Here is a 23,684-nt window from a genome sequence, read left to right as displayed (position 1 = left end):
GGCTTGCAATTTGGAGGGAGAGACGGTTGGGTCGGAAGGGTAAGCCTTGAAAGGTAGTTAAACCCAACGGCTCTTCCTCCCACCCTCCCTTCCTCTTCCAACCCAGTTCTTCCATCTCTCTCTCTCTCTCTCTCTCTCTCTCTCTCTCTCAGTAATCAATTAAGAAGGACAACAAACACGTTGTGAGACAATGGCGCGACTTGAATTGAGACATGATGCTGAAAGCAGATCATCATCTGCTTTTCATTCAACCAACCGTCAGCTACCAAATCAATTAGATGGAAGAGGAGGTGTCAAAGGAAATACTTCTAATCACAATCACTTCTTTACTTTTATTATAACAGCTTATAGCTTCTCCTTCCTTACTCTTCTCTGTACCCACTTCAGCAGAGCAAGAGGAGGAGCTAAAAAGCCTCATCTTTCTCTGCTTCTGTTCTTCCCCAAGTGCTCACTCGGGTACTTCCCGATTTTCGAGATTTTTCAATCATCAGTAAGTACATTGCCAAGTTCCCAGTTGAGTTGTGAATCCCAATAGTGGGTTGCATTTGTGTTTTTTATTCTCTATGTTCATTGTTTGCATGATGCTAATTAGTGATTTGGGCAGACGGGGTTTGTTCTTAATGGTGATTAAGGGTCTTAATTATGTGGTTAATGATGATAGCTCTCACCTAACTAATCTGCATTGATGTTAATGTGGAATTCTTGTTAGTTTGTGGGAGTGATGCAGAAGTTGGACATGGGTTTTGAATTCTGTGTTTGCACAAACTGATTGACGTGGTGATGCACTCAAATGCCACTTACTATAGAAATTTTAAGATCGAAACTAGTTAGAATTAGGTATTCATTAGGGAATGCAGTAAATTCTTTTCGGTTCTCTCGAATGGTGAGATTTGAACCTAAGGCCTATCCTCTTTTTTTCAAAATTATGATGCCGATTCTGTACCTACTTGATTGTGGCACTGATGCCAGCCTAATGATGCGATGCACATTTGATAAATTCAGGATTTGAAAGCTTAAATCATGGCTGAAGATCTGGAGAAACCATTGTTGGATCCGGTGAATTTCAATCGGGATGGTATCGATTTGGTAGGTTATGCATTAGTTATACTACAACAACAACCACATTTTGGAATTCACTCCCCTACAATAGCATTTTAAAACACTTCCAATGTAACAGGAACGCTTGCCATTGGGAGAAGTCTTCGAACAACTGAGGACATCACCACAAGGTCTTTCAACCGAAGATGCTGAAGCCAGATTGGTGATTTTTGGCTTTAACAAGCTTGAAGAGAAGACTGTAAGCACCACAGTTCCCAAACGTGCTTCATTTAAATTCATTATTTAAGTTGTTCCTGGCATAACTAAATTCACATCCATTAATTTCAATGCAGGAGAACAAATTTTTGAAGTTCCTTGGTTTTATGTGGAACCCCTTGTCATGGGTTATGGAAGCTGCAGCTATAATGGCTCTTGTCCTCGCTAATGGCGGAGTAAGTAGACTCTTAAACTAAGTATTCATTTTCGATTCAGGGAAACGTAAATTCCGATTCATAACTTTATACTGTAATGGAATGTTCGTTCAGGGTGAAGGTCCTGACTGGCAGGACTTTGTAGGGATTGTTATCCTGCTTATCATCAACTCAACGATTAGTTTCATAGAGGAGAATAATGCAGGAAATGCTGCATCAGCTCTAATGGATCGCTTAGCTCCGAAGACAAGGGTATGCCGGTTTGCTTGATGCCTTTGGCTCAGAGAATATCATCTTCAGGAACACGATAGATTATTAGCTCACATGTCTTTTATGCAGGTTCTCAGAGATGGGCGCTGGACAGAGCAAGATGCAGCTATTTTAGTACCAGGTGATATAATTAGCATTAAGCTCGGGGACATCATTCCGGCTGATGCTCGTCTGCTTGAAGGAGACGCGCTGAAAGTTGACCAGGCAAGTGCTTTTTTTTTTTTTTTTTTTTTTGGTTGAAACAGGCAAGAGCCAACTTCTGTTGATAAATGGATATCTGATTGATATGCTTGTAATTTCGATATAAATTTAATACGAATCCGGAAATGAAGTAGTATTGTTGAATTTGTTTCTGGCAGTCAGCTCTTACAGGAGAGTCACTACCTGTCACCAAGAAGACAGGTGATGAAGTATTTTCTGGTTCAACATGTAAACATGGAGAGATTGAAGCTGTTGTGATCGCAACTGGAGTTAACTCCTTTTTCGGAAAGGCAGCACATTTGGTGGACTCCACTGAAGTTGTTGGACATTTCCAGCAGGTAATTAAATAGCCTAACGTGATGATGGTTCAAAAGTTTGAAATCGCGATGTGACATCAGTAATGTGATTTTTCTGCAGGTCCTTACTGCCATTGGGAATTTCTGCATTTGCTCTATTGCTGTGGGAATGATTCTTGAAATCATTGTCATGTTCCCAATACAGCACCGCTCTTACAGGGATGGGATCAACAACCTTCTTGTTCTCTTAATTGGAGGAATTCCGATTGCCATGCCAACGGTGTTATCTGTTACACTTGCCATTGGTTCTCATCGACTTTCTCAACAGGTGCATCTCTTAATAGCTTTAAGTCCATGATATTGTGGAACCTTCAAGAAAATTTATGCTTCCAAAGAAATCGATGGACTTATATAGCATAATCTGAAATATTCACTGACATCATTTGCATATCTTTTGTCTTTTATTTTGTGACTTAGGGTGCCATTACAAAAAGGATGACAGCAATTGAAGAGATGGCAGGAATGGATGTCCTCTGCAGTGACAAAACCGGAACTCTCACCCTGAATCGCCTAACAGTTGATAGAAACCTAGTCGAGGTATGAAAGCTGACTCCGTGACAGTCACTTAATCCTAGCAGCTAGTTTGTTCAGTGGAAGTAATCTTCGAACCATGGAGGCAACTTTTGAATATTGGGTGTCCTTGATATGGCATGTTTGGTCATGTGTTTAGGTTGAATAGATACATAAAAAACATATGTACCTTTGCAGGTTTTCAACAAAGATCTAGACAAAGACGCGGTTATCATGTTTGCAGCCAGAGCAGCTAGAATGGAGAACCAGGACGCTATTGATGCAGCCATCGTCAATATGCTTGCTGATCCAAAGGAGGTAGGGATATAGGATTACACTTCAACCCTGGAGTTTTGTCTTCCCGTTCTATGCTTATACATAAAATTACCCTTTCATCTATAGGCACGAGGAGGCATTACAGAAGTGCATTTTCTGCCCTTCAATCCGGTGGACAAGCGTACTGCTATTACATACATTGATTCAGAAGGTAACTGGTATCGGGCCAGCAAAGGAGCTCCGGAACAGGTACTGATGTTTTCAGAGAACAAGAACCCTAACTTAACTTGCTTCCCAAGTATTATTCCCCTTACTATAATCTCCTGATTATAGGCTTCTAATGTTGTAGAGAGTGAGGAAAGTACTGAAAACGCAATTAGATTTACAATTTATATGTAATAATTGTTGCAGTTAGACAAACATGATTTCTATTGTTTTTTTTTATAATTGTCATCCTGAAATCAGATTCTAGATCTATGCCCGGAGAAAGACGAGATTGCTGGAAGGGTGCATTCAATTATTGACAAATTTGCTGAAAGGGGATTGCGGTCTCTTGGAGTTGCCTTTCAGGTAAGCCAGACAAACTTTGTTCTAAATTTGGTAACAACGGTTTTTTGAGCGCCGGTTGAAATTTCTGACATTTTACAACTCCCAAATTTTGCTACTGCCAGGAAGTTCCAGAAAAAACTAAGGATAGCCCTGGAGGTCCATGGACATTTGCTGGGTTGTTGCCCTTGTTTGATCCTCCTAGGCATGACAGTGCTGAGACCATTCGTAGAGCGCTTAACCTTGGAGTCTGTGTAAAGATGATTACAGGTACATTTTTTATTGACTTTGTTTACAGGTAATCTTGGTCTCACACACAAATGTTATCGTTGACTTTGTTTTTTGATTGAAATTGTAAAACCCTTGAGCATAAATGTCAAAGACAGACACTGATTCTTGAGTTCTTGTTCTCACATCAGGTGATCAGTTGGCAATTGCAAAGGAGACAGGGCGGCGACTTGGTATGGGAACAAACATGTACCCCTCCTCTTCGTTATTAGGCCGCCACATAGAAGAACATGAAGCTCTTCCCGTGGATGAGTTGATTGAGAAGGCTGATGGCTTTGCTGGTGTCTTCCCTGGTAATTAATTGAACGCCTGTTTCACAAATTAAGTACGTTCTCTCTGGATCACTCACTTAGCTTATCCTTGATTTGCAACTTTCAGAACACAAGTATGAAATCGTAAAGATTTTACAAGAAAAGAAGCATGTGGTTGGGATGACTGGAGATGGAGTTAACGATGCACCTGCTTTAAAGAAAGCAGACATTGGTATAGCAGTGGCAGATTCCACAGATGCTGCAAGAAGTGCTTCTGATATAGTCTTAACTGAGCCTGGATTGAGTGTGATTGTCAGTGCTGTCCTCACCAGTCGCGCTATATTCCAAAGAATGAAGAATTACACGGTTGAGTAGCATTCTTTTTCTCCTTTCTTTGTTTACCTTTGTTCTTTGTTTCCGCATTATTTCAATGGTAAACTGATTAGTTTGCATGAATACGCAGATATATGCTGTCTCCATAACCATTAGGATTGTGGTAAGTTTTCTATATTAGTCTCACCTTCAAATAATTTTTTAGACTTTAATGCTAAGTCTTTGAAGATTGGTTATGTTTCAACTTTCCGTAATGTTTTAAACTTCATCCTTCTGCAGCTTGGTTTTGTGCTTCTTGCATTGATCTGGGAATATGACTTCCCACCTTTCATGGTTCTGATTATAGCCATACTGAATGACGGTAATATATTGAACTGTGATAGCGTTAATATTTATTCCTTATATTCTAATAAGATGATCAAGCATCAAGAACAAGAAATTTTAGATCATGTAGAAGAATATTAAGAAAAATATAACAGATGCAAACGAATTTGTAGATCAGTTATGTTTAGACATTCAGAGACAATTATCAACAATGAGTAACTGATGTTGTATTTAAATTTTAATGCAGGAACCATCATGACAATTTCACAGGATCGCGTAAAGCCCTCCCCGAAGCCTGATAGTTGGAAGCTGAAGGAGATATTTGCTACTGGCATTGTCATTGGCACATACCTTGCTTTAGTTACTGTATTGTTCTACTGGGTTGTTGTTGACACTGACTTCTTCGAGGTATGAAACACAGAAACGCGGCTTACTGACTTTGTTTTCTAAGATCCTCTGCAAAATAAGCAGCAGAAGATACATTAACTCGGTTTACATCTATGATGCGTACTGATTTCATATCACTTGCAGAGAACCTTCAATGTAAGAGATTTATCGAGCAGTAGTGAGGAAGTTTCATCTGCTGTATATCTGCAAGTCAGTATCATCAGCCAGGCTCTCATATTTGTGACAAGAAGCCAGGGGTGGTCATTCCTTGAGAGGCCCGGAACTATGTTGATGTGCGCTTTCGTGGTGGCTCAACTGGTAGGCCTATTTCGATTGCATCTAAGAAAATTTCCACACAATCTGATTTACATTTTCATGTATTGAAAATTTGTTTCTGTAAAAATATTAGGTGGCAACTTTGATTGCTGTATATGCAACAATCAGCTTTGCATATATCAGCGGCATTGGATGGGGATGGGCCGGAATCATCTGGTTGTACAGTGTGATTTTCTACATTCCTTTGGACGTCATTAAATTTGCAATTCGCTATGCTTTGACCGGGGACGCTTGGAATCTGTTATTCGATAGAAAGGTTTATGCAATGTTCTAAGTTAAGTTGCATTGAAATTTTCTAGCATTCGACTTGAAACGCTAACTTCGATTTCTATGTTGCTTTTGATATTCAACAGACAGCTTTTACTAGTAAGAAAGACTATGGCAAGGAAGATAGGGCAGCTAAGTGGATACTTTCTCAGAAAAGCTTACAAGGGTTACAAGACTTTGAGATCAACAGGACCGGCAAGCGTTCTTCTTTGATTGCAGAACAGGCGAGGCGACGCGCTGAAATTGCCAGGCTCGGGGAGATACACACTCTGAGAGGACATGTAGAATCTGTACTGAGGCTCAAGAATTTGGACCTGAGTGCCATTCAATCAGCCCACACAGTCTGAAGAAAATACACGGATATCTGCAAAATGTATCAACGTACCCTGAAGGCACAAATTTATCAGCATTTGCTCACATGATTGATGCTGAGTATCTGCAAAAGAAATTGACATGTGGGTTTTTGGGGATGGTCAATTCTTTGGGCCTAAAAGGTCAGAAAATCCATTTGCTTAATTTGTATCTGATTTATTATTACATATGATTTCCTCTTTTAAAAGAGTAAATACACATTGAATTTTTGTAGTTATTCAAAAGAAGACTTGCTATTTTTTTTTGTACTGTGTCAAGGATTGAACAAGATGAATTGGAGCATGAATTTCATTGTTGGAGTGATATTTAATGCAAAAGAAAGTTCTAGTTTAATCGATTTTTCTCCAGATAGGACATCCGTTCTTTATTAATATGGTGTTGATAAGCGGTCGATAATATTGGTAAATAACTTGTAGGTAGCAAAATGTATCAACATGTTATTGATGCATGTTTTGACATTATTGATACAAAACCCACCATTCAATAAAGGACAAACGTCCTGCACAGAGAATTTCAAATAATGCAATAACCAAGCTTTCTAGTCTTTTTTGGGGCTGAGATCTTGACATTTCACAGGCAGAAACAAAATTGATCTGTTGGTGAAAATGTTAAGGGCTCTGCCTTTCTGCACCCTTTACAACAACAAAACTAACGTGAAACAAAGCCAGAGACTAGGTACAGTTCTACATGCATGTCAAAGTAATGGTTTTTTGGCACATCCTCCTATCTCTCCAAATATGCATGTCAAAGGAGACAATAACCAAGTACATACTAGAAAAAATATTGATTTTGAAAGATATACGAGAGCAGAGTGCAGAATGACTATTTTGGGGGTGCTAATACAATTTCTTAAACGGAGTGTAAAATCAAAGGCTTGAATAGTCAAGATTTACATGTTCAATGTAACCACTGTCATATTGAAGGCACACCCCGAAATGCCTAAACATGAAGTTTTCGTAATCATAAGGCAACCAGGGAAGAAGATCATTGCAGTAGACAACCCTGAGTACTTTGGAACCGATCGTCCATGTACCTTGCCAGCTTCCTGTCCCCTACCCTAGGCTGTCCAAATGTGTACACACCCAACAACCTTTGCATCACCTTCATCTCCTCATGCAACACCAGCACTGACATGAACAATATGGCAAGCGCTCCGCCTAGGCTAATGACCTGTGACTACAAATTTTGCATTTTTGTGCTCCTCTAGTAATCTCTTGAGATTTCTTCTTACAACAAAGTATGCCTTGGGGCCTTCTGAAGAATTTCCGCTTTCATACCCTTTGTGTTTCAATTGAAGGTGGTTTCGGAAGGTTACAACATTAGTTCTGTTCCCCAAACCTAAGGCTTCTAGGAATCCCATGTGTGCTTCCCCCACATTGGAATTTCATACCAAGAGTAGTCAAATTCGGTACTCCAAATATTGGCATAAAAAGGTTCCCTTCCCCGGAAGCTGATCGATATCAGATTTGCATCTTGAGGCTTGTCACAGAGTATGAACAAGTTTGTAGACATCTGCGAGCGAAAATCTATCATATCATCATCCAAAAAAATAGAGAGGGAAAATGAATTGGACTCATGAAGCTCATAACTTTGAAATGTTTTATGACCAAAAATGTTCAAAATGTAGTTCTTACCATTCCAGCAACTGCATAAGTCCACAAAATGCATCTGCTTCATTGAAAGCTCAAATGTAAACTAGTTAGTACTAGAAATTGCTGCACGCCTACGATGCATGGACACGGACACAGATAGGGTGATACGACACAATACGACACGGGGACACATCAAATTTCTAAAAACGAAAACACGATACGTCAAGGATACAGCAATTAAAAATATATATAAATAAATAAATATATCCAAAACATTATAAAATAAGCATTCAAATTTATTACTCAAGTTCAAATTTATTTCAATAAACTCTGAACAATTGGAAAGATAGTCCATCCAACAAGCATTTAGTCTTAAAACTTGAAAAAGTAAAAAGAATATCCACTACACAATAATATATTATAATATGTAAAAATACAATAATATTATAATAATACAAAAAAGTTAAAAACAAAAAAGCAAAAGGCTTCGAATCAGATTAAGGCTTCGAATGGACTGTGGAGTAATGGTATGGATATTATAATATATTATTATAATATTATAATATTAGTTTAAAAAAAGCAAAAGTTTTCGAATTAGATTAAGCTTTTAGTTTCAGAGATGGGTTTTGTCCTCGAGGAATCAGATGAAGGCTTCGAATGGACTATGGAGTCATTAAATTAGTAAAGATGAGGAGTAAGATCAAGAAAGCATCGGATTCAAAACTATTAACAAAATGAAAATGAAAGCTCACCACTCACCAGCAGTTGTAGACAGAGACGAAGAAGATGACAGAGCAGTTGCAGTCGGAGAAAACGGAGACGACGGAACAGTTGCAAATGACAGTCAATGGTGATTCGTGAAACTCTCCCAAGCAGAGTGATTTCTAAGGTTCGTGAGGTAAATCCGAATTTTATTTTTTTCTAATTATCCTCCGATTTTAGAGTGATTTCAATTAGCTAACTTCGATCAATCATGATTCTGTGCAGATTTATTGTGATTACTTTTTCTTCTTTTTTTTCTTCTGATTATCCTCCTATTTTAGTTTGAAATTAACATATCCAAAAAGTAGGATACTCATCTCGACAATACGATACGCGTATCTCGTAAGTCCTAAACATATCGCTTCACTCCGATGCGTATCGGGCGCGTATATGTATCCTCAACATGTTAGATACGGAATACAGTGGCTTTCTCCCGTATCCATGCATCGTAGCTGCCTGCGCGTTGCTGCGGGATTAGAAATCGTATGGAAGATGGATAAGCTAATTCTAAATCATCAAATTTGCAGCTGCATTGCATGACAATTGAAACCTTTTCTCTAAAATATAAAACAACATTTAGCATAAACTAACTTGCAGTTTATATGCAAGAATGCAAAGGAAGATCAATTGTCAAATTTCATACATGTCAAACTTCATTTAGGAAACTGAAAATCATAAAGAATAAATTGATAAACATACAAAGATAGTTATCTAATTCCAATAATGATGTTCTAGTACTCCTTGAAAATGCACCAGTTGGTATATCCATCTCTCTCTCTCTCTCTCTCTCTCTCTCTCTCTCTCTCTAATGGCCCGTTTACTAATCAGTAATCAAAATAAGAGGAATTGAATTGAGGATGAATTAAATTAAAGAGGAATTGGATCAGGGAGAAGCCAGAATTGAATTCCTGTCAAAGTTATTTACTATAATGTTCTGGAATCGGAGTTGAAATGATATAAGTTGTTTATTAATTCACCTTAATCGGAATGGAAATTAATAAGATTACTAAAATACCCTAAATCTAAATAATAGAAAAAATCATAACATTTTAATAAAACTTAAACTCTTTTTATTTTTTAAAGAGTAAAAACCTAATTCAATAAGGAAAAGAAGTTAAAAACTCAAAAAATAAAATAAAAAGAAGGTTCGGGTACCTCCACCGTTCCACCACAACACTAGCTCTCCCTGTCTGCATCCATAAATTGATTTTGCGATCATCCCCAAGCGCCAGCTCTTGCCCTTCCTGATCTTGTTAGGTTCTATCAGCCTGAAGATTTTTTTTTTTGTGGTAAACCATGGACTCCTTGCTTGTGGCCATTCTTGGATTTCTCAACCCTTTGTCGGCCGCTCAATGCTTTATGTTATGCTCTCTGTAAAAACGTCTACAATCGAAATTCGATTCGCAGTGGGTATATCACAAGGTTTTTCTTTTATCTATGATCATATGCATCTCTCTTTCCCCATCCGAATTTGGATCTGGGGCTGTCGGGAGTTTGTTTGTAGAACTGTTGGGGTGGGTTGGTGATAGGTTTTGGCAGTTTGGGAGGTGGTCCGGTAGTCTGTGGTGGTTTAGGGTGGGGATGGGTGTGTTTTGGGTGGTTGAATCGTGGGAGGCATATGGGAGGGATAGGACAATTTCGGTAGAGAAGTTTGATTCCAGCTGTTGGCTTTCTTACGGAATTCAATTACCACCTCCAAGTCAGTATTTGGATTCCAAGTATATCAAGAATCCAATTACTGATTTTGGGTGGAGCCCACTAATTCTTTCATTCCCAAAATTTGGTAAACGGCGGAATCACTTAAGAAGGAATTCCATTCCTTTTCTTCAACATCCATTCCGGTTTATTAAACGCGCTATAAGAATATTTGTTAATATTAATCATAATAACAGGCTAAAAGCCTTGTGAACTATGTTATCAAGGAAAAAAATGTCAATGAGAAATGAAGATAGAGGACCTTTAATGGTGTACTCGAGAAATTGAGAATCATTAGCTGCAAATGGCCTCCGATCGGATCACCTTCAAAATTCTCAGGTGCTACAGTTACCTCGAGGATAGCTATTCTGTCCAATACAACTCCGCAAGAGTAGTCATTCTTCAATTTTAAGCAGGATTGGAAACCAAGTAGCGTATTAAAGCATTAAGATAAGGTTAGTTGGCCAAAAGTTTTTAGCTTCGTGTGTAATTAACTAGTTTGGCAATTACCTTAGAGTAAGCATAGGCCAGAAGTAAACATGTTTATTACCTCCCCACAGCTACTTAAACATTTCTTCTCATTACATGTCCCAATATAGTTACCCTCGCTACAACTTCCAATTAAGGCCAAAACTCTTGCCATTTACGCATACTTCAACTTTGCCATGATGCTCGTATCTAGAGCTGATGGTGAACCTTACTGCATAAAGAGCACAGTAGCTCCCGTTTACCTACAACAGATGAAAACCATTTGGAAAAAATAAATAAACCCTTGGTTATAGGTTTCCCTTGCTTATTGTTTCTAATGAGCTACAAAACACAGCCAACAAAAGAAAATCAAACAAATACCAAAAGAAAATTAAGCGTAATGTTTTAATTATAACCATTTTTTATTTCTATATAAACACAAATAGATTAAGCTCTTAATCATTTAAAACGGAAGAGATATGTGAAGGCAGTCAAAGAACCGAAAAATATCAATGTTTCAAACTAATATCTGTCACAAAATTGTTGCACTTGAACTACCCTAATAACACACAATGGACATCCTCCCTTGATTATCTGAAAAGATATGGTACCGTTGAAAATATATTGCATCCTCTTAAATTGAAAGTGCAAACAATGAAGAATGCACATGACAACACACAATTTCTTACCAATCAAAGTATTCACAACCATCTGCTCTGTGTTTATGATTTTTCCTGTTCAATCTCTGGTCTTGCTTGTTTGGGAATGACCATCCTTTTTCTTAGTCAGCATGTTGTTAAATTGGTGCATGTTCTTTTTTGCTTTGCCCAGGATTTTTCTCTTGCTATATATTACGAATTAGAATCAGTAAGAATTCAATATAAAAAAACTAAATTCGTCAATCTATTTAACTTAGTGTGAACTTCATTAAACAACCAAGAAGTATAATCCAGCAAGGTTATTCTCTCTTCTTTTTTAATCAAAATGAATTCTACTATTCCCATCTATTTGCATATCCCTTTAAATTATCCAAAAACACAAGAAATATATCTTGATCCATACCAATTAATGATTTCCCATTTACTTATGTCAACGTCAAAGCCAATGAACCGATGCAGCTAAAAAAGAGAGAGAAAAAAATCTCTATTATTCAATTATATGAAGAATTACCTGATTGTACAAAAGGGTTGAAAATTACCATAAAATTAAAAAAAAAAAATGAGATGGAGTGGAAATCACATACCAACATCAGGCTTAAACTTGTAGTGCTCATCTGAGAGAGCAGTGATAGTGCTGATGAGAGTGTAGGGAGAGAAACAAAATGCAAATCGTAAGAGTTCGAGAGAAACCGCTTGAGGGACACTGCAAATTGATCATTGAGATTTGAGAAATCGAGGAAGCTGCAATTTGAGACAAACTGCTTTGCATCAAACGTGGTGGAGTTTCTCTCCTCCACGTTTGAATAGAAGAGGTAGTTTCAGAGTTGTCTGCAATTAGTTTAAGGAGTTTCTGCACTAGTTGATATCTCAGTATTTTCCTTAATTGCATGTACATCGTACACTTGGGTAGATGAAAAGTAGAAAGAAAATAAAAATGTAAGTCAAAGTTACTACTTAACTATCTATGTTGATTCATGTCCCACACATAATAAGAATAGCAAATCATTTTTCATCTCGTGCACTGGTTTGTCATTATCATTCGAATTCACAAATCCATTTGCTCCGAATTTCTTAATTATCACCAGGAAAGAATGTTATAAGCAAAAATCTATTTCTAGGTTTTCCCACTAAACTACCTGTTAAACCATGGTAAATCAAAATGGGAAAAAATTATAAATACCTTTGTCAAACCTCTTGGGATTCAAGTCCACCAACTAAAGTAAACAGTGCAAAATTTTCAGTTTAAAATGAATAAATAAAATGATAGAAATATAGAAGTGCTATAGCATTTCAGTTTTTGGTGTGTGTTCAAGTTTTTCCTTGGCTTTACTTTTTGTTTTTCAATCTGTTTGTAATGTTTGCACTGACCATTTCATCATTTCCAACTTGCAGAAAAATTGCAGTTGTCAATGTGGATTGTGGCAACAATGCATTCCCATATCCTTTTCAGGTTTTTCATGTTTTGTTCTTTGTAATTTTCATTGTGTGATAACTATAAGGAACCTCCTATAAGTTTATGATTTTTTGTGAGTTTTCAACAATGCAGACCCCCTAATTATTATAGCGTGCCCAAGCAAAAGGGTAGTACTCGATGAAAATTTATAGTTGTATTCCTCAGCTTACACCACAGTTTAACAGCTATGAAAATTAAGAGTTTTCATAATTAAAGTTCTAATATATGCTCATTCATTTTGCAGGTTCATATTCTAGAATATATGATTTTTTTTTTCCAAATTCCAACAATTTATTTCAGTTACACTTTCACCCAAGGTAAATATCACTAAAGTTGCTAATGCTTTACCCATGCTCACTATAAACAACCGCACAGGTACTTTTCTTTCCTTTTGATATAAAAACCGTTTAATTCTACAATAATTTTCTTCCTTAGTAACAATGTTCATTGCAAGCATAACAGTTATAAAACAAACAACTTCCACTAAATTCATTTTATGATGATTCAATTTCAGGTTTGAGAAAATACTGATTGTTTCCGTTTGAAATTCTGTTGATTTTCTATTCAGGTTGAACCAAAAAGTCTCCAACGTGCCAATTTTCATAATGGCGATGTTAAGGTAAATTTTTATCACACTTACTCCAATTTTTTTTTTCGATAAATTGTCTTCTGAGTAATATTGAAATCAAACATTATACCTTCAATGAAGTTTACAGTGTATAATCCATGCATAAGTTTATTTTTGCAGTGCTGTACATCCACCAAAAATTTTACAATGTTCGGTTTTTTTCGATTCCCTCCGTATGGTCACTTTATTTATGGTATTGGAAATTCAAGTAAATTTGTAAAGAAAAATTCCATTGTTTTCTACTTATTTCACTGAAATCAAATTGCTTCCAGTCTCTCACATTCTTGGTATGCTCATCTTTCCAAATCTTCCTTCTATCCTCGAAAAGCAGATAAAAACTTGCTATAAACAACATGAGTCTTTTACAGCTTATCCAATTATACTGCATATTTGATCATTTTGAACACTTGTTGCTAACTTTCTAACAAGCCCCTCAATAGCTTTTGGCCATAAACGTTTTCTAACATGTTCATAGGGGACAAGTCAATCAACGATATACCATCACCTTCAATGATTGAAAGCTTTGGCATGTGCTTGGGATCTAGATGAAAGCTCTATCAACCTCTCCCATGGTAAGTAAATTTGATTTGGAAGGAAAGCGACTCAATGCTTTTCTTTTTCCTTTTTTTCGTAATAATGTTACAAGAAGAATGATAGCTTTTATCCTATGTCATCAATGTTATATCTCCGATGTGGACAGGTTTTTGTCAATTGTTATTTTCAAAGGTTATGACAGTTCGTGCTGGCCTAGAAGAAATTTTTATGATTATAACGCCATCATCCAATATTACTATTGTACAAGATTCCTGATCAACAATAGTAAGTATGTTACAATTTTTTTTAAACGCATCATATTAAATACATTTAAAAACCTTTTACATGTTTTATCGCTTTTACAACATGCAGCAACATGCAAGCATTAATACTAGTTAATTCTACAGTTCAACCATATTATATAATATATAACATGTGGAATAATAACAATACATGTGCAAAGACAGAGTCATAAATTTTTTCTCTCGAGCGGACTGTTATTTTAAGTTACACAACCTGTCAAAAAGCCTCCTTATTTTTGTTTGGACATAAATAAAAGGGAGTTGTTGTTGATACTTCAAAAACTCGTTGTGCACTAACTCCCTTAACTTTGCAAGAAAAATCTAATTCTAAGGATTGCACTATAAATTGTTTAGAGGGACAATAATAATACCCAAATAAAATTATTATGAATAAAACTCGACGATACAAAAGACTTTCATTAATAATAAGAAATATACCCTTATTTAGGGAGACGTAATAAGTCTTGTCCCTCAAAATACATAAGAAAATATATCAAAACAATTACAAGATTGTTATAGGCCTTGTTTGGTAGCTCAAACTGTACTGACTATTTTAGTCGAATAGGATAAGCAGTATCAGACTTGTTTATACCATACTTAGGGCCTCCGTATTTAGATCTCGTATAAATACTCGGGGGACTCAAATGTAATTATGTAATAAAGGAAGGGGCAAATATGTAAAAAGGAGAGGAGCCCTTATTCTATAAAAGGGCATCATCACCCTCACAAACCCTAAGCCTCTCCTATCTAGAGCAAAGCTCTCACACTCTCTCTCTCACAAATACTCTCAGAGAAATATAATCAGTGTGGACGTAGCCCAAACCTTGGGGTGAACCACGATACATCTTGTGTTATTTACATTACTTGCAGATTCACGGTCGAATTTACGTTGTTCCAAGACCTTTGGTTTTGTGCATCAACATTTGGCGCCGTCTGTGGGAATCGACACGAAAAACTATGTCTGTTCTCTTTCAATTTTTCCACCTTCACCGTGAATCTGCAAAATTTGCAAAAAAACCCAACAACCCAAAGCTTTCCCAGGAAAACCCAAAAACCCAAAACCTTCTTCCTTGGGCTTTTCCAGAAAACTCCCAGCTCTCTCTCTCTCCTCACTTTCTCTCTCTAGAGTTTGGCCGAGTTATCAATTTCATCGCAATTACAAATGAATTCAAGGCGATAATAAGAGAGAAAAACAGAAACTGTCTCTTCTTCTCCTTCCATGTGTTTCTTCATAACCCACTACTTTTAGCCTTTTTTTCCCTTTCACCCAGACTCTCCTTCTCTGCTCAACGGCATATCTTCCACCATCTCAGCAATTGCAGTTCTCAATTCAAGGTTCGCACCACCAAATATTCTTTCTCGCCTCTCACAACTTCATACACCTCCAGAGTTCTTCTCCAGATTTGTGCTCCATGGATTATCTTCTATGTCTATTTCCATCGGATTCGTGTCGATCGTGTCAAGATCTACGCGTGGATGGTAATTTGAGATTGTGAGGCTATGGTTTGTGAGGCGATGGTTTGAGCGGCCCACTAGAATTGCAAAGCTCTCTTGCAGAGTGAAAAACTGTGTGGGGTGGAGCGTGCAAAATGAACAATGACCAGTTCATGACCCTCAAGGCCAAATTGGAAGCTCAGTCACATTCCACAAACCGTCACATGGCTTCGATCGCGTCCAGTTCTAAAAGCCTCCGCCTCTTCGAGACCTACAATGACGTTATCCAGAGGCCGGTGGATTTGAAACGCCGAATAAACGGCACCGTTTTGCATGTGGGGTTTGGGTCATGCCCGAGAGGAAGCAGGTTGAAGTCCTTCAATACGTGCAGAACCTCATCATATCTACCAGGTTTTGCAGCTACCAGTTGCAGCTACCAGTGTTCGCCACAATCAAAGGGAAATTTGGTCTTGCAATAAGTGTTATTAGAGCAGTATCAACTGCTATCTTTGCGTGGAGATATTCAATAAGTTGACATGATAGCTCCATGCTCTTTCTCCCATCGTACCAAGCATTCTCCGGGTCGGGTTTCTTCAGCAAGAGAACCCGCCCATCCACAGGCAGTGGGAAACCCGACGGCATGGCATGGCAGAAAAGAACTGGGTATCTTTGGTTGGTTGATGCGAAAATTAACTTAACACACAAATTTAACCCTCTTTTGACAATTGTAGTATAAGTATGGATCGTTCTGGACCGGGGATTAGGAGAGCTTGCTAATAACCTCTAAACTGATTCAAAAACATAAAACTAAATTTAAAAACACTTAACAAGACTCACAAGACTCAAAGCAAACTTAAAATACTCAAAACAGCTTAAAACAACCAAATAAACTTAAACTAGACACTAGGAATGACTTTGGACGAAATTGACTTTTACTTGAATCAAAACACTTAAGAATACAACTAAAACAGATTTGAAACACTTTGAAACAAAAAACTAAAAGGGGGTTTTGATTTGGATGAAGTTGAAACAAACAAACAAGTATGAAAAATTAGACAGATTGTAAAACAAATGTGAGAAATAAGATGATGGATGAGATAGCTAGAGGCTTTTTCTCCACACATGACATGTACGCAAATAACTCGATTTCCAATTACTACTTCATTGAATTATGAACGACAATGCTCCAAATTAACCGTGACATCACTAGTTAACTCTCAAATTTTCCTTGTTTTATTGGATTGGATGACATCATTCGACAACCCAAAACATTCTTCTAAAGTTCCCTACATGACATCATAATATAGATACAATCAAAGATCATTACGTTTAATGAAAATCATAAGCATTGACAAAGCACTTGCAACTATGACATCATGTTACTCATGCTAGAATTAAACTTAACGCGATCGTTTATAAGCGACCTTCACTACATGTGAATATAAGTTTGTAACGATTATGTGAAACTTCCTTATATTCTAGCAACGGATTATGCATGCCAATTAAGTGTCGACCCTTAATTAACAAATACATATAAGTTATCAATCAAATAGTTAAGCCAATTGCATTTACAATTCAAGAGTTCATAACTGGAATTTATCAAATCATATTACACACATAATCATGGCTTTGAAATTACTCCTAGCCAAGAGGGGTTTAGCCACTCATATTTACAACAAACGAAAGAAAATGAATTTAAACATTAGAAACAAAATAAAGAAAACACCTAAACGATTCAACGATCCAAGTTGGACAGCAAGCACGTCCAAGCACTTTCATTCCCTTCCTTTGCTACGGCACAAGGTGTTGGTAAGTGTTTGAAGGTTTGTTTGTATGAAGGAATGGATGTGAAGATGAATGGATGTGTTTGGATTGATGGAGATCACTGCAAGGAAAGGGAAATGAAGGTGCATGAAATTGTGTTTTTGTTGTGGGAATGTGTAGAATGGTTAAGAAGAAAAGACTCTGCCTTGCAGCAGAATGTGTCTTCCTCCCTTCTCCCTAAACTGTCCCTGTGAATGTGTCTTTGGATGGATCTCCTCCCTCATTATGGTGAAGGGTGGATGTATTTATAGGTTAGGGAGAGGACCACCATCTAATTAAGGTGGTAGTGGTGTATGTTGTGGTAATGAGTAGATGTAATGGGTGTAGTGGGTGAATGTTTAGTAATGAGTGGATGTAATGGGTGTAGTGGGTGAGTGTTTGGTAATGAGTGGATGTAATGGGTGTAGTGGATGAATGTTATGGTAATGAGTAGATGTAATGGGTGTAGTGGATGGATGTTTGGTAATGAGTGGATGTAATAGGTGTAGTGGATGAGTGTTTGGTAATGAGTGGATGTAATGGGTGTTGTGGTAATGGGTGGATGTAATGGGTGTAGTGAGTGAGTGTTTGGTAATGAGTAGATGTAATGGGTGTAGTGGATGTAGTGGTAGGTGAATGGATGTGTTGGGTGAAATGAGTGGATGTAGTGGTAGGTGAATGTGTTGGGTGGTTGTAATGAGTGGATGTGTTGGGTGAAATGAGTGTGCTAAAATGGCCATTTATAGGGAGAGGATGATGCACAAACTTCAAATTTCGTCCATTCCTTTTGCTCCAAGCATATGTTATCCATTCCATGCCCAAAAATGCTCCAAAATGCACTTCTTTGCCACATTAACCCTTTGGACCTACAAACACACGAAAATAGCTTAAAATACTAAAATAACTATGAACTAACAACATAAATGCCAAGAAACAATCTAACTAAGTCGCATAAATATGCTCCTATCATTGGTGTTCATAGTGATACCTGTCAGTTGTCACTTTAGAGAAAAGCAAAAGAAAGCAAGTGGGTGGTATCAAGGCTGTCCTGTTATGTTTTACAAGAGAATGTGCAGGAAATGGAAAAGAGAAAGAAAAGCAAAAGAAGAAAGCAGAAAGAAAAACAATCAAATGAGCTGCGGCACAAAAGCAAAAGACAGAGACGCAGTGGAGAGAAAAGAAGAAAAGCAAAAGATCTTCCTATTATTATGATTCCTTCTGTCTGCCAGATGAAGAGACAGAGAGAGTGCAGCAGGAAAACACAAGCAAAAGCACGGAATAAACACCCCACCAGAATGATGTGGTTTATTTTCCTTATTTTTGAATGATGTAATTTATTTTTTGTATCTATCGGATATATCTGTATAAACCCCATCAGAGGGTAATAAAAAAAAAAGGCAAGGCCCAAAATAAATGGGCTGTAATGTTGTGTGGAGAGCGAAGGCCCATAAGCCCAAAATAGCACCAACCAGGTGATCAAAAGTACGCCCAGCACTACAAACAAAATATCGAGATATTATCGATATCGATAAAAATTGAATAAAAACCACAGAAATTGTAAGAAAAACTTGGAAATTTTTATTGAAACTTTGGAGAATGTTTATTTAGTCAATTGTCTATTAGTTTATAAAAAAAAATTAGAAGGAAATGCATTACATGATGAATTCAATTGATTTAAGTTGATTATACAGCGAGCTGACAAACACTGTGAGTGTAGAAAATATGTAGTAATTAATGAAAAAAAAATTAAACACACCATAATCATTTATATATAATGATTTACTACAATATTTTACACTTTATACATTGCATGTGCAAAAGAAATTGTCAAAGATTCATTGTTATGTGCAAATTTGTTTCTTGCAAAAAGAATTCAAAACAAAACCATATATATAAATATTTTAGCATATGTTCACAAAAACATAAGTGATATGGTGGTTAAGGTGTTGAAGGAGTAAAGTGGGAGGGGTTTGAATCCCCTTGGTGTTATTTTAGCATATTTTCATTGTCATATGCAAATTTGGGTTTTATCTCGCGATATTATCGATAATATCGCGATATATTTCCCAAATAATGTATTAAAATCATTGAAAATATCGTATCTCGATATTATCGCTATAATATATCGCCGATATTATCGTTTTTTCGTCCTTAGCCGCTATTACCACCAACCAGGTGATCAAAAGTACGCCCAGTACTCCACAATTATTCGGCAACATGCTGCTATTACTACCAACCAGGTGATGAAATGTACAACTCATACTCTAATAATATTTGGCAACTAGCCATTCATACCACCAACCAGATGATGAAATGTACAACCCGTACTCTAATATCATTTGGCAACTAGTCATTTATGTACAACTCGTACTCTCCTTCATGCCACCAACCAGGTGATCAAAAGTACGTCCAGTACTCTAAATTATACATGAGCATTACTCATGTCATTCATACATAAATATTCATGAGCATCACTCATGACAATCATACATAAACATTCATGACCATCATTCATGTCAACATTCATGAGCATCACTCATGTTAACATTCATAAGCATCACTCGTGACAACATCCATGAGCATCACTCATGTCAATCAACATAAACATTCATGAGCATCACTCATGTTAATCAGCTTCAAAAGCTTCATTTACAGAGCTCTAGCTTCAAAAGCTTCATTTACAAAAGCTCCAGCTTCGAAAGCTTCATTTACAAAGCTCTAGCTTCAAAGCTTCACTTGCAAAGCTTCACCTACAAAGCTTCAGTGCAGGATATACAAATACCGCCTCCGAACAACCGCCACTTCGGCCCATACATAGATTCAATTTGAAGTCTCCAGCCAACAGACTCTATTGACCGAAGACTTGGGGGACTACATTATGTACCATATATTGGGCCTCAACTGGGCCTTATGAAAAATATTTGGGGGACTTAGCCCATTATTTATGTATTAAGGAGAGAGCACTTATTCTATAAAAGGGAATCCCTCACTTTCATTAGAGAGCACCCATTATTCATGTACTGAGGAGCGAGCTCTTATTTTATAAAAGGGACTCCCTCACCTTCATTAAAGAGTAACGCCGCCAGCTGAGCAACCGCCTTGCCGGGAGCATCACTCCTAGCCCATCACTTATTGAGGAGCGAGCCCTTATTCTATAAAAAGGACTCCCTCACCTTCATTAGAGAGTAACGCCGCCAGCTGAGCAACCGCCTCGCCGCAAGCATCACTCCTAACCCATCACTTATGTATTGAGGAACGAGCCCTTATTCTATAAAAGGAACTCCTTCACCACCATTAGACCAACTCCAACCATGACTTATAACCTAAAATTCCTCTTCCCCCCCCCCCCAAAACCCACTCCAACCCATGACCTAAAATAAACCTAAAACCTAAAACCCAAATGGGGGCTAAATTCCGGTCACATTTTAAGCCACAAAGTAAAATAGGCCCCACATTTCTGCTGAAGAAAAGCAACCCCACGTAAGGGTGTTCCCCCAGCTTTCAATGCAAAAAGTAGCTGTTGGCTACTTTATATCATCAACCCAATGCAAAAAATAGTCGTTGGCTACTTTATATCATCCAAGTTCAAAAAATTTTTAGTTATATATATATATATAACTAAAAAAAAATTTAACGTCCAAATTTAAATCCAATAGCTAAAATAATTAAAAAAAATTATTTAACTTAAAATTCAACCAAAAACTCTATAAATACCTATGTATTTGTTCAAACATCCACACAAAACTCACTTTTCTCCTACATTTTTTCCAATTTTTCTTTCTACCATTTCTTCTCATTTCCAAAATTTTCAAGATGGCAAAAAAGCATGTTAGAGGTCGTAATTGGACCTTTGATGAAGATATTGCTTTATGTTTGACATGGATTTCTGTTAATGAAGATGATGTCGTCGGCACCAATCAAAATAGAAAGCATTTGTGGGGTAAAATCGTTGATAAGTTCCATGAAAACTCCAACGCCAGTCGAAGGGAAGTTGGTGGTGTTTATGATCGGTGGAAGATTATCAACAAAGCGTGCACTTTGTGGAAAGGAAGCTTGGAGAAAGCCATGGTTGACATGCCTAATGGAAGGGGCGCCTCAGAAATTGTGAGTTTCTTTGTTGATATTTTACTTGTCATGTACATAATAGTATTTTGCAACTAATTATTTTTATGTATTTGTTGCATAGGGTGACAAAGCAATGGCAATTTACAAGACAAGAACTACACCAAAAAATCAAACTTTTAAGTTGCATCATGCTTGGAACATCCTCAAGGATTGTCCGAGGTGGGGAACCGATGTGAATCAACAATGTGGAAGATTATTTCATAATGAAGCCCCACCCCCAAATGATATCAATGAAGGTGTGAATTTTGCCGACAATGAAGGTATCGACCAAATGAGCCCAACTTCTTCTTTGCCAAGGCCATCGGGTGGAGATAAGCAAAAGGAAGCAAAGAGAAAAGGGAAGTCCCAAGATCCGATACGTGCACAATTTGCTAGCGAAATGGCAAGAATGAACGAAAACCAGTGTCGTCGGCAAGAAGAATCGGCCTAAATGTTTTTGGCCATGAAGCAAGAAGGGGATAGGGAGCAAGAAAGGTACGAAACTAATTTGATAATGGAGGACCTCGACAAATACACTCGAGAGAGGAAGAGATACTTACTTGGTAAGCAAAAAGAAATTTTACGAAGGAATGCCACAAGGAGTATATTTCAAGATGATGATTCATCTCAAGACTATCACCCAAGTCCACCACCAAGTCAAGATGATGGATATCATTATTAGGTTTATATAGTCTATGAGTTTTCGATTGTATTAAGTTTATGTGGTTTATTAATTGTATTTTTTTTTTAAGTTTATGTGGTTTATCATGATTTTCATGTATTGATTTAGTGATTTTTCAAAATTTATCGGAATTTAAATATTTTTAGGTTAAAATGTTCATAAAATTAATTTAGGATAGTCTACATAATTTTTTTTTTTTAAAAGTTAATTTAAAAAAAATTAGCCTTAATTCATTTTTTGATAATCTAGGGCTAAAATTTTAGGCCAAAAGGGTTGGAGTAGAAAAACTGTTTCTGGGCTAAAACCTAAATTTTCTGGGCTAAATATTTTTAGGTTTTAGGTCAGGATTGGAGATGGTCTTAGAGAGCATCGTCGCCTACTGAGCAACCACCTCGCCGTAAGCATCAACTCTAGCCCATCATTTATGTATTGAGAAGCGAGCCCTTATTCTATAAAAGAGACTCCCTCACCACCATTAGAGAGCATCGTCGCTTACTGAGCAACCGCCTCACCACAAGCATCAACTCTAGCCCATCATTTATGTATTGAGGAGCGAGCCATTATTCTATAAAAGGGACCCCATCACCTTCAAGCGCCACAAGCCGAGCCAACCAAGGCAACATAAGCCACAAACCGAGCAGCCTCGCAACATGTGCTACTTATAGTTGAGTATCATTTCACTTTGAGCACTGCCTCATATCAAGTACCAGTTCAAGACGACATCTAGTTACTTCGGCCTACACATGGACTGAATTTCAAGTCTCCAGCCAAAAGACTCTTTTGACTGAAGACTTGGGGGACTACTGTTTATACCATACTTAGGGTCTCTGTATTTAGATCTCGTATAAATACTCAAGGGACTCAAATGTAAGTATGTAATAAAGGAAGGGGCAAATATGTAAAAAGGGGAGGAGCCCTTATTCTATAAAAGGGCCTTATCACCCTCACAAACCCTAAGCCTCTCATATCTAGAGCAAAGCTCTCACACTATCTCTCTCACAAATACTCTCAGAGAAATATAATTAGTGTGGACGTAGCCCAAACCTTGGGATGAACCACGATACATCTTGTGTTATTTACATTACTTGCAGATTCACGGTTGGATTTACGTTGTTTCAAGACCTCCGGTTTTGTGCATCAACAAGACTAAAAACCGAATTGTTGAAATAGAAAAAGCCATTTTTTGTTTTTGCATAAATTGTAGATTACAGATTTGAATCTAAGGAAGGGAAGGGGAACAACAACAATTCCATCATTCCCTTCAATCACTGCCGCCAGATTCCCTCATATCCATGGTTCTAACCCATTCAAATAAAAAGCCCAGATGAAATCCTTCCTGCAACCCTTTTAACAAAGCATTATGACATCAAATGGTTAAACTA

General features: G+C 37.3%; 2 protein-coding genes and 1 long non-coding RNA gene across 9 annotated transcripts; 2 read left to right on the top strand and 1 right to left on the bottom strand.

The window, feature by feature from the left end:
- Positions 1 to 234: 234 nt before the first annotated feature.
- On the top strand, positions 235 to 6,477 carry LOC126611298 (ATPase 10, plasma membrane-type-like). Of its 2 annotated transcripts, none has more exons than XM_050279516.1 (21): positions 235 to 490; positions 1,003 to 1,086; positions 1,178 to 1,297; positions 1,392 to 1,490; positions 1,584 to 1,721; positions 1,809 to 1,947; positions 2,103 to 2,278; positions 2,358 to 2,564; positions 2,714 to 2,833; positions 3,005 to 3,124; positions 3,209 to 3,331; positions 3,548 to 3,652; positions 3,754 to 3,898; positions 4,048 to 4,209; positions 4,295 to 4,533; positions 4,631 to 4,663; positions 4,780 to 4,861; positions 5,072 to 5,232; positions 5,356 to 5,529; positions 5,621 to 5,803; positions 5,901 to 6,477. In XM_050279516.1, exons 2-21 carry the CDS (start codon positions 1,021 to 1,023, stop codon positions 6,159 to 6,161), a joined length of 2,853 nt encoding a protein of 950 aa, XP_050135473.1. In that variant the 5' UTR covers positions 235 to 490; positions 1,003 to 1,020; the 3' UTR covers positions 6,162 to 6,477. The 2 variants fall into 2 exon arrangements, with proteins under 2 accessions (XP_050135473.1, XP_050135472.1); XM_050279515.1 differs by having other exon boundaries at positions 236 to 490; positions 1,809 to 1,943; positions 2,099 to 2,278.
- Positions 6,478 to 7,562: 1,085 nt separating this feature from the next.
- LOC126611300 (uncharacterized) lies at positions 7,563 to 12,572 on the bottom strand. 6 transcript variants are annotated; one of them, XR_007618801.1, is made up of 6 exons: positions 11,947 to 12,572; positions 11,393 to 11,547; positions 9,696 to 10,966; positions 8,531 to 8,996; positions 7,821 to 7,978; positions 7,563 to 7,698 (listed from the first exon to the last, which is right to left on the bottom strand). It is a non-coding gene; the product is annotated as an uncharacterized LOC126611300 (long non-coding RNA). The 6 variants fall into 6 exon arrangements; XR_007618804.1 differs by having other exon boundaries at positions 8,538 to 8,996; XR_007618800.1 differs by lacking the exons at positions 7,563 to 7,698; positions 7,821 to 7,978 and adding an exon at positions 11,766 to 11,821 and having other exon boundaries at positions 7,992 to 8,996.
- Positions 12,573 to 14,143: 1,571 nt separating this feature from the next.
- Positions 14,144 to 22,656, top strand: LOC126611299 (uncharacterized). Its single transcript, XM_050279517.1, has 3 exons — positions 14,144 to 14,262; positions 21,415 to 21,620; positions 21,703 to 22,656. Exons 2-3 carry the CDS (start codon positions 21,582 to 21,584, stop codon positions 22,069 to 22,071), a joined length of 408 nt encoding a protein of 135 aa, XP_050135474.1. The 5' UTR covers positions 14,144 to 14,262; positions 21,415 to 21,581; the 3' UTR covers positions 22,072 to 22,656.
- Positions 22,657 to 23,684: the final 1,028 nt, after the last annotated feature.

This window comes from Malus sylvestris, chromosome 17, assembly GCF_916048215.2.
Source record: "Malus sylvestris chromosome 17, drMalSylv7.2, whole genome shotgun sequence".
Classification (NCBI taxonomy): Eukaryota; Viridiplantae; Streptophyta; class Magnoliopsida; order Rosales; family Rosaceae; genus Malus; species Malus sylvestris.
The sequence above is the reverse complement of the archived record's forward strand: the minus strand, read 5'-3'. Positions and strand labels throughout refer to the sequence as shown.

Coding starts and splice junctions, on each gene's coding strand:
- LOC126611298 (XM_050279516.1), top strand. CDS start 1,021: ATGGCTGAAGATCTGGAGAAACCATTGTTGGATCCGGTGAATTTCAAT. Junction 1,298..1,391: donor ACAAGCTTGAAGAGAAGACT/GTAAGCACCACA, acceptor ATTTCAATGCAG/GAGAACAAATTTTTGAAGTT. Junction 5,804..5,900: donor ATCTGTTATTCGATAGAAAG/GTTTATGCAATG, acceptor GATATTCAACAG/ACAGCTTTTACTAGTAAGAA.
- LOC126611299 (XM_050279517.1), top strand. CDS start 21,582: ATGGTTGACATGCCTAATGGAAGGGGCGCCTCAGAAATT. Junction 21,621..21,702: donor GAAGGGGCGCCTCAGAAATT/GTGAGTTTCTTT, acceptor TTTGTTGCATAG/GGTGACAAAGCAATGGCAAT.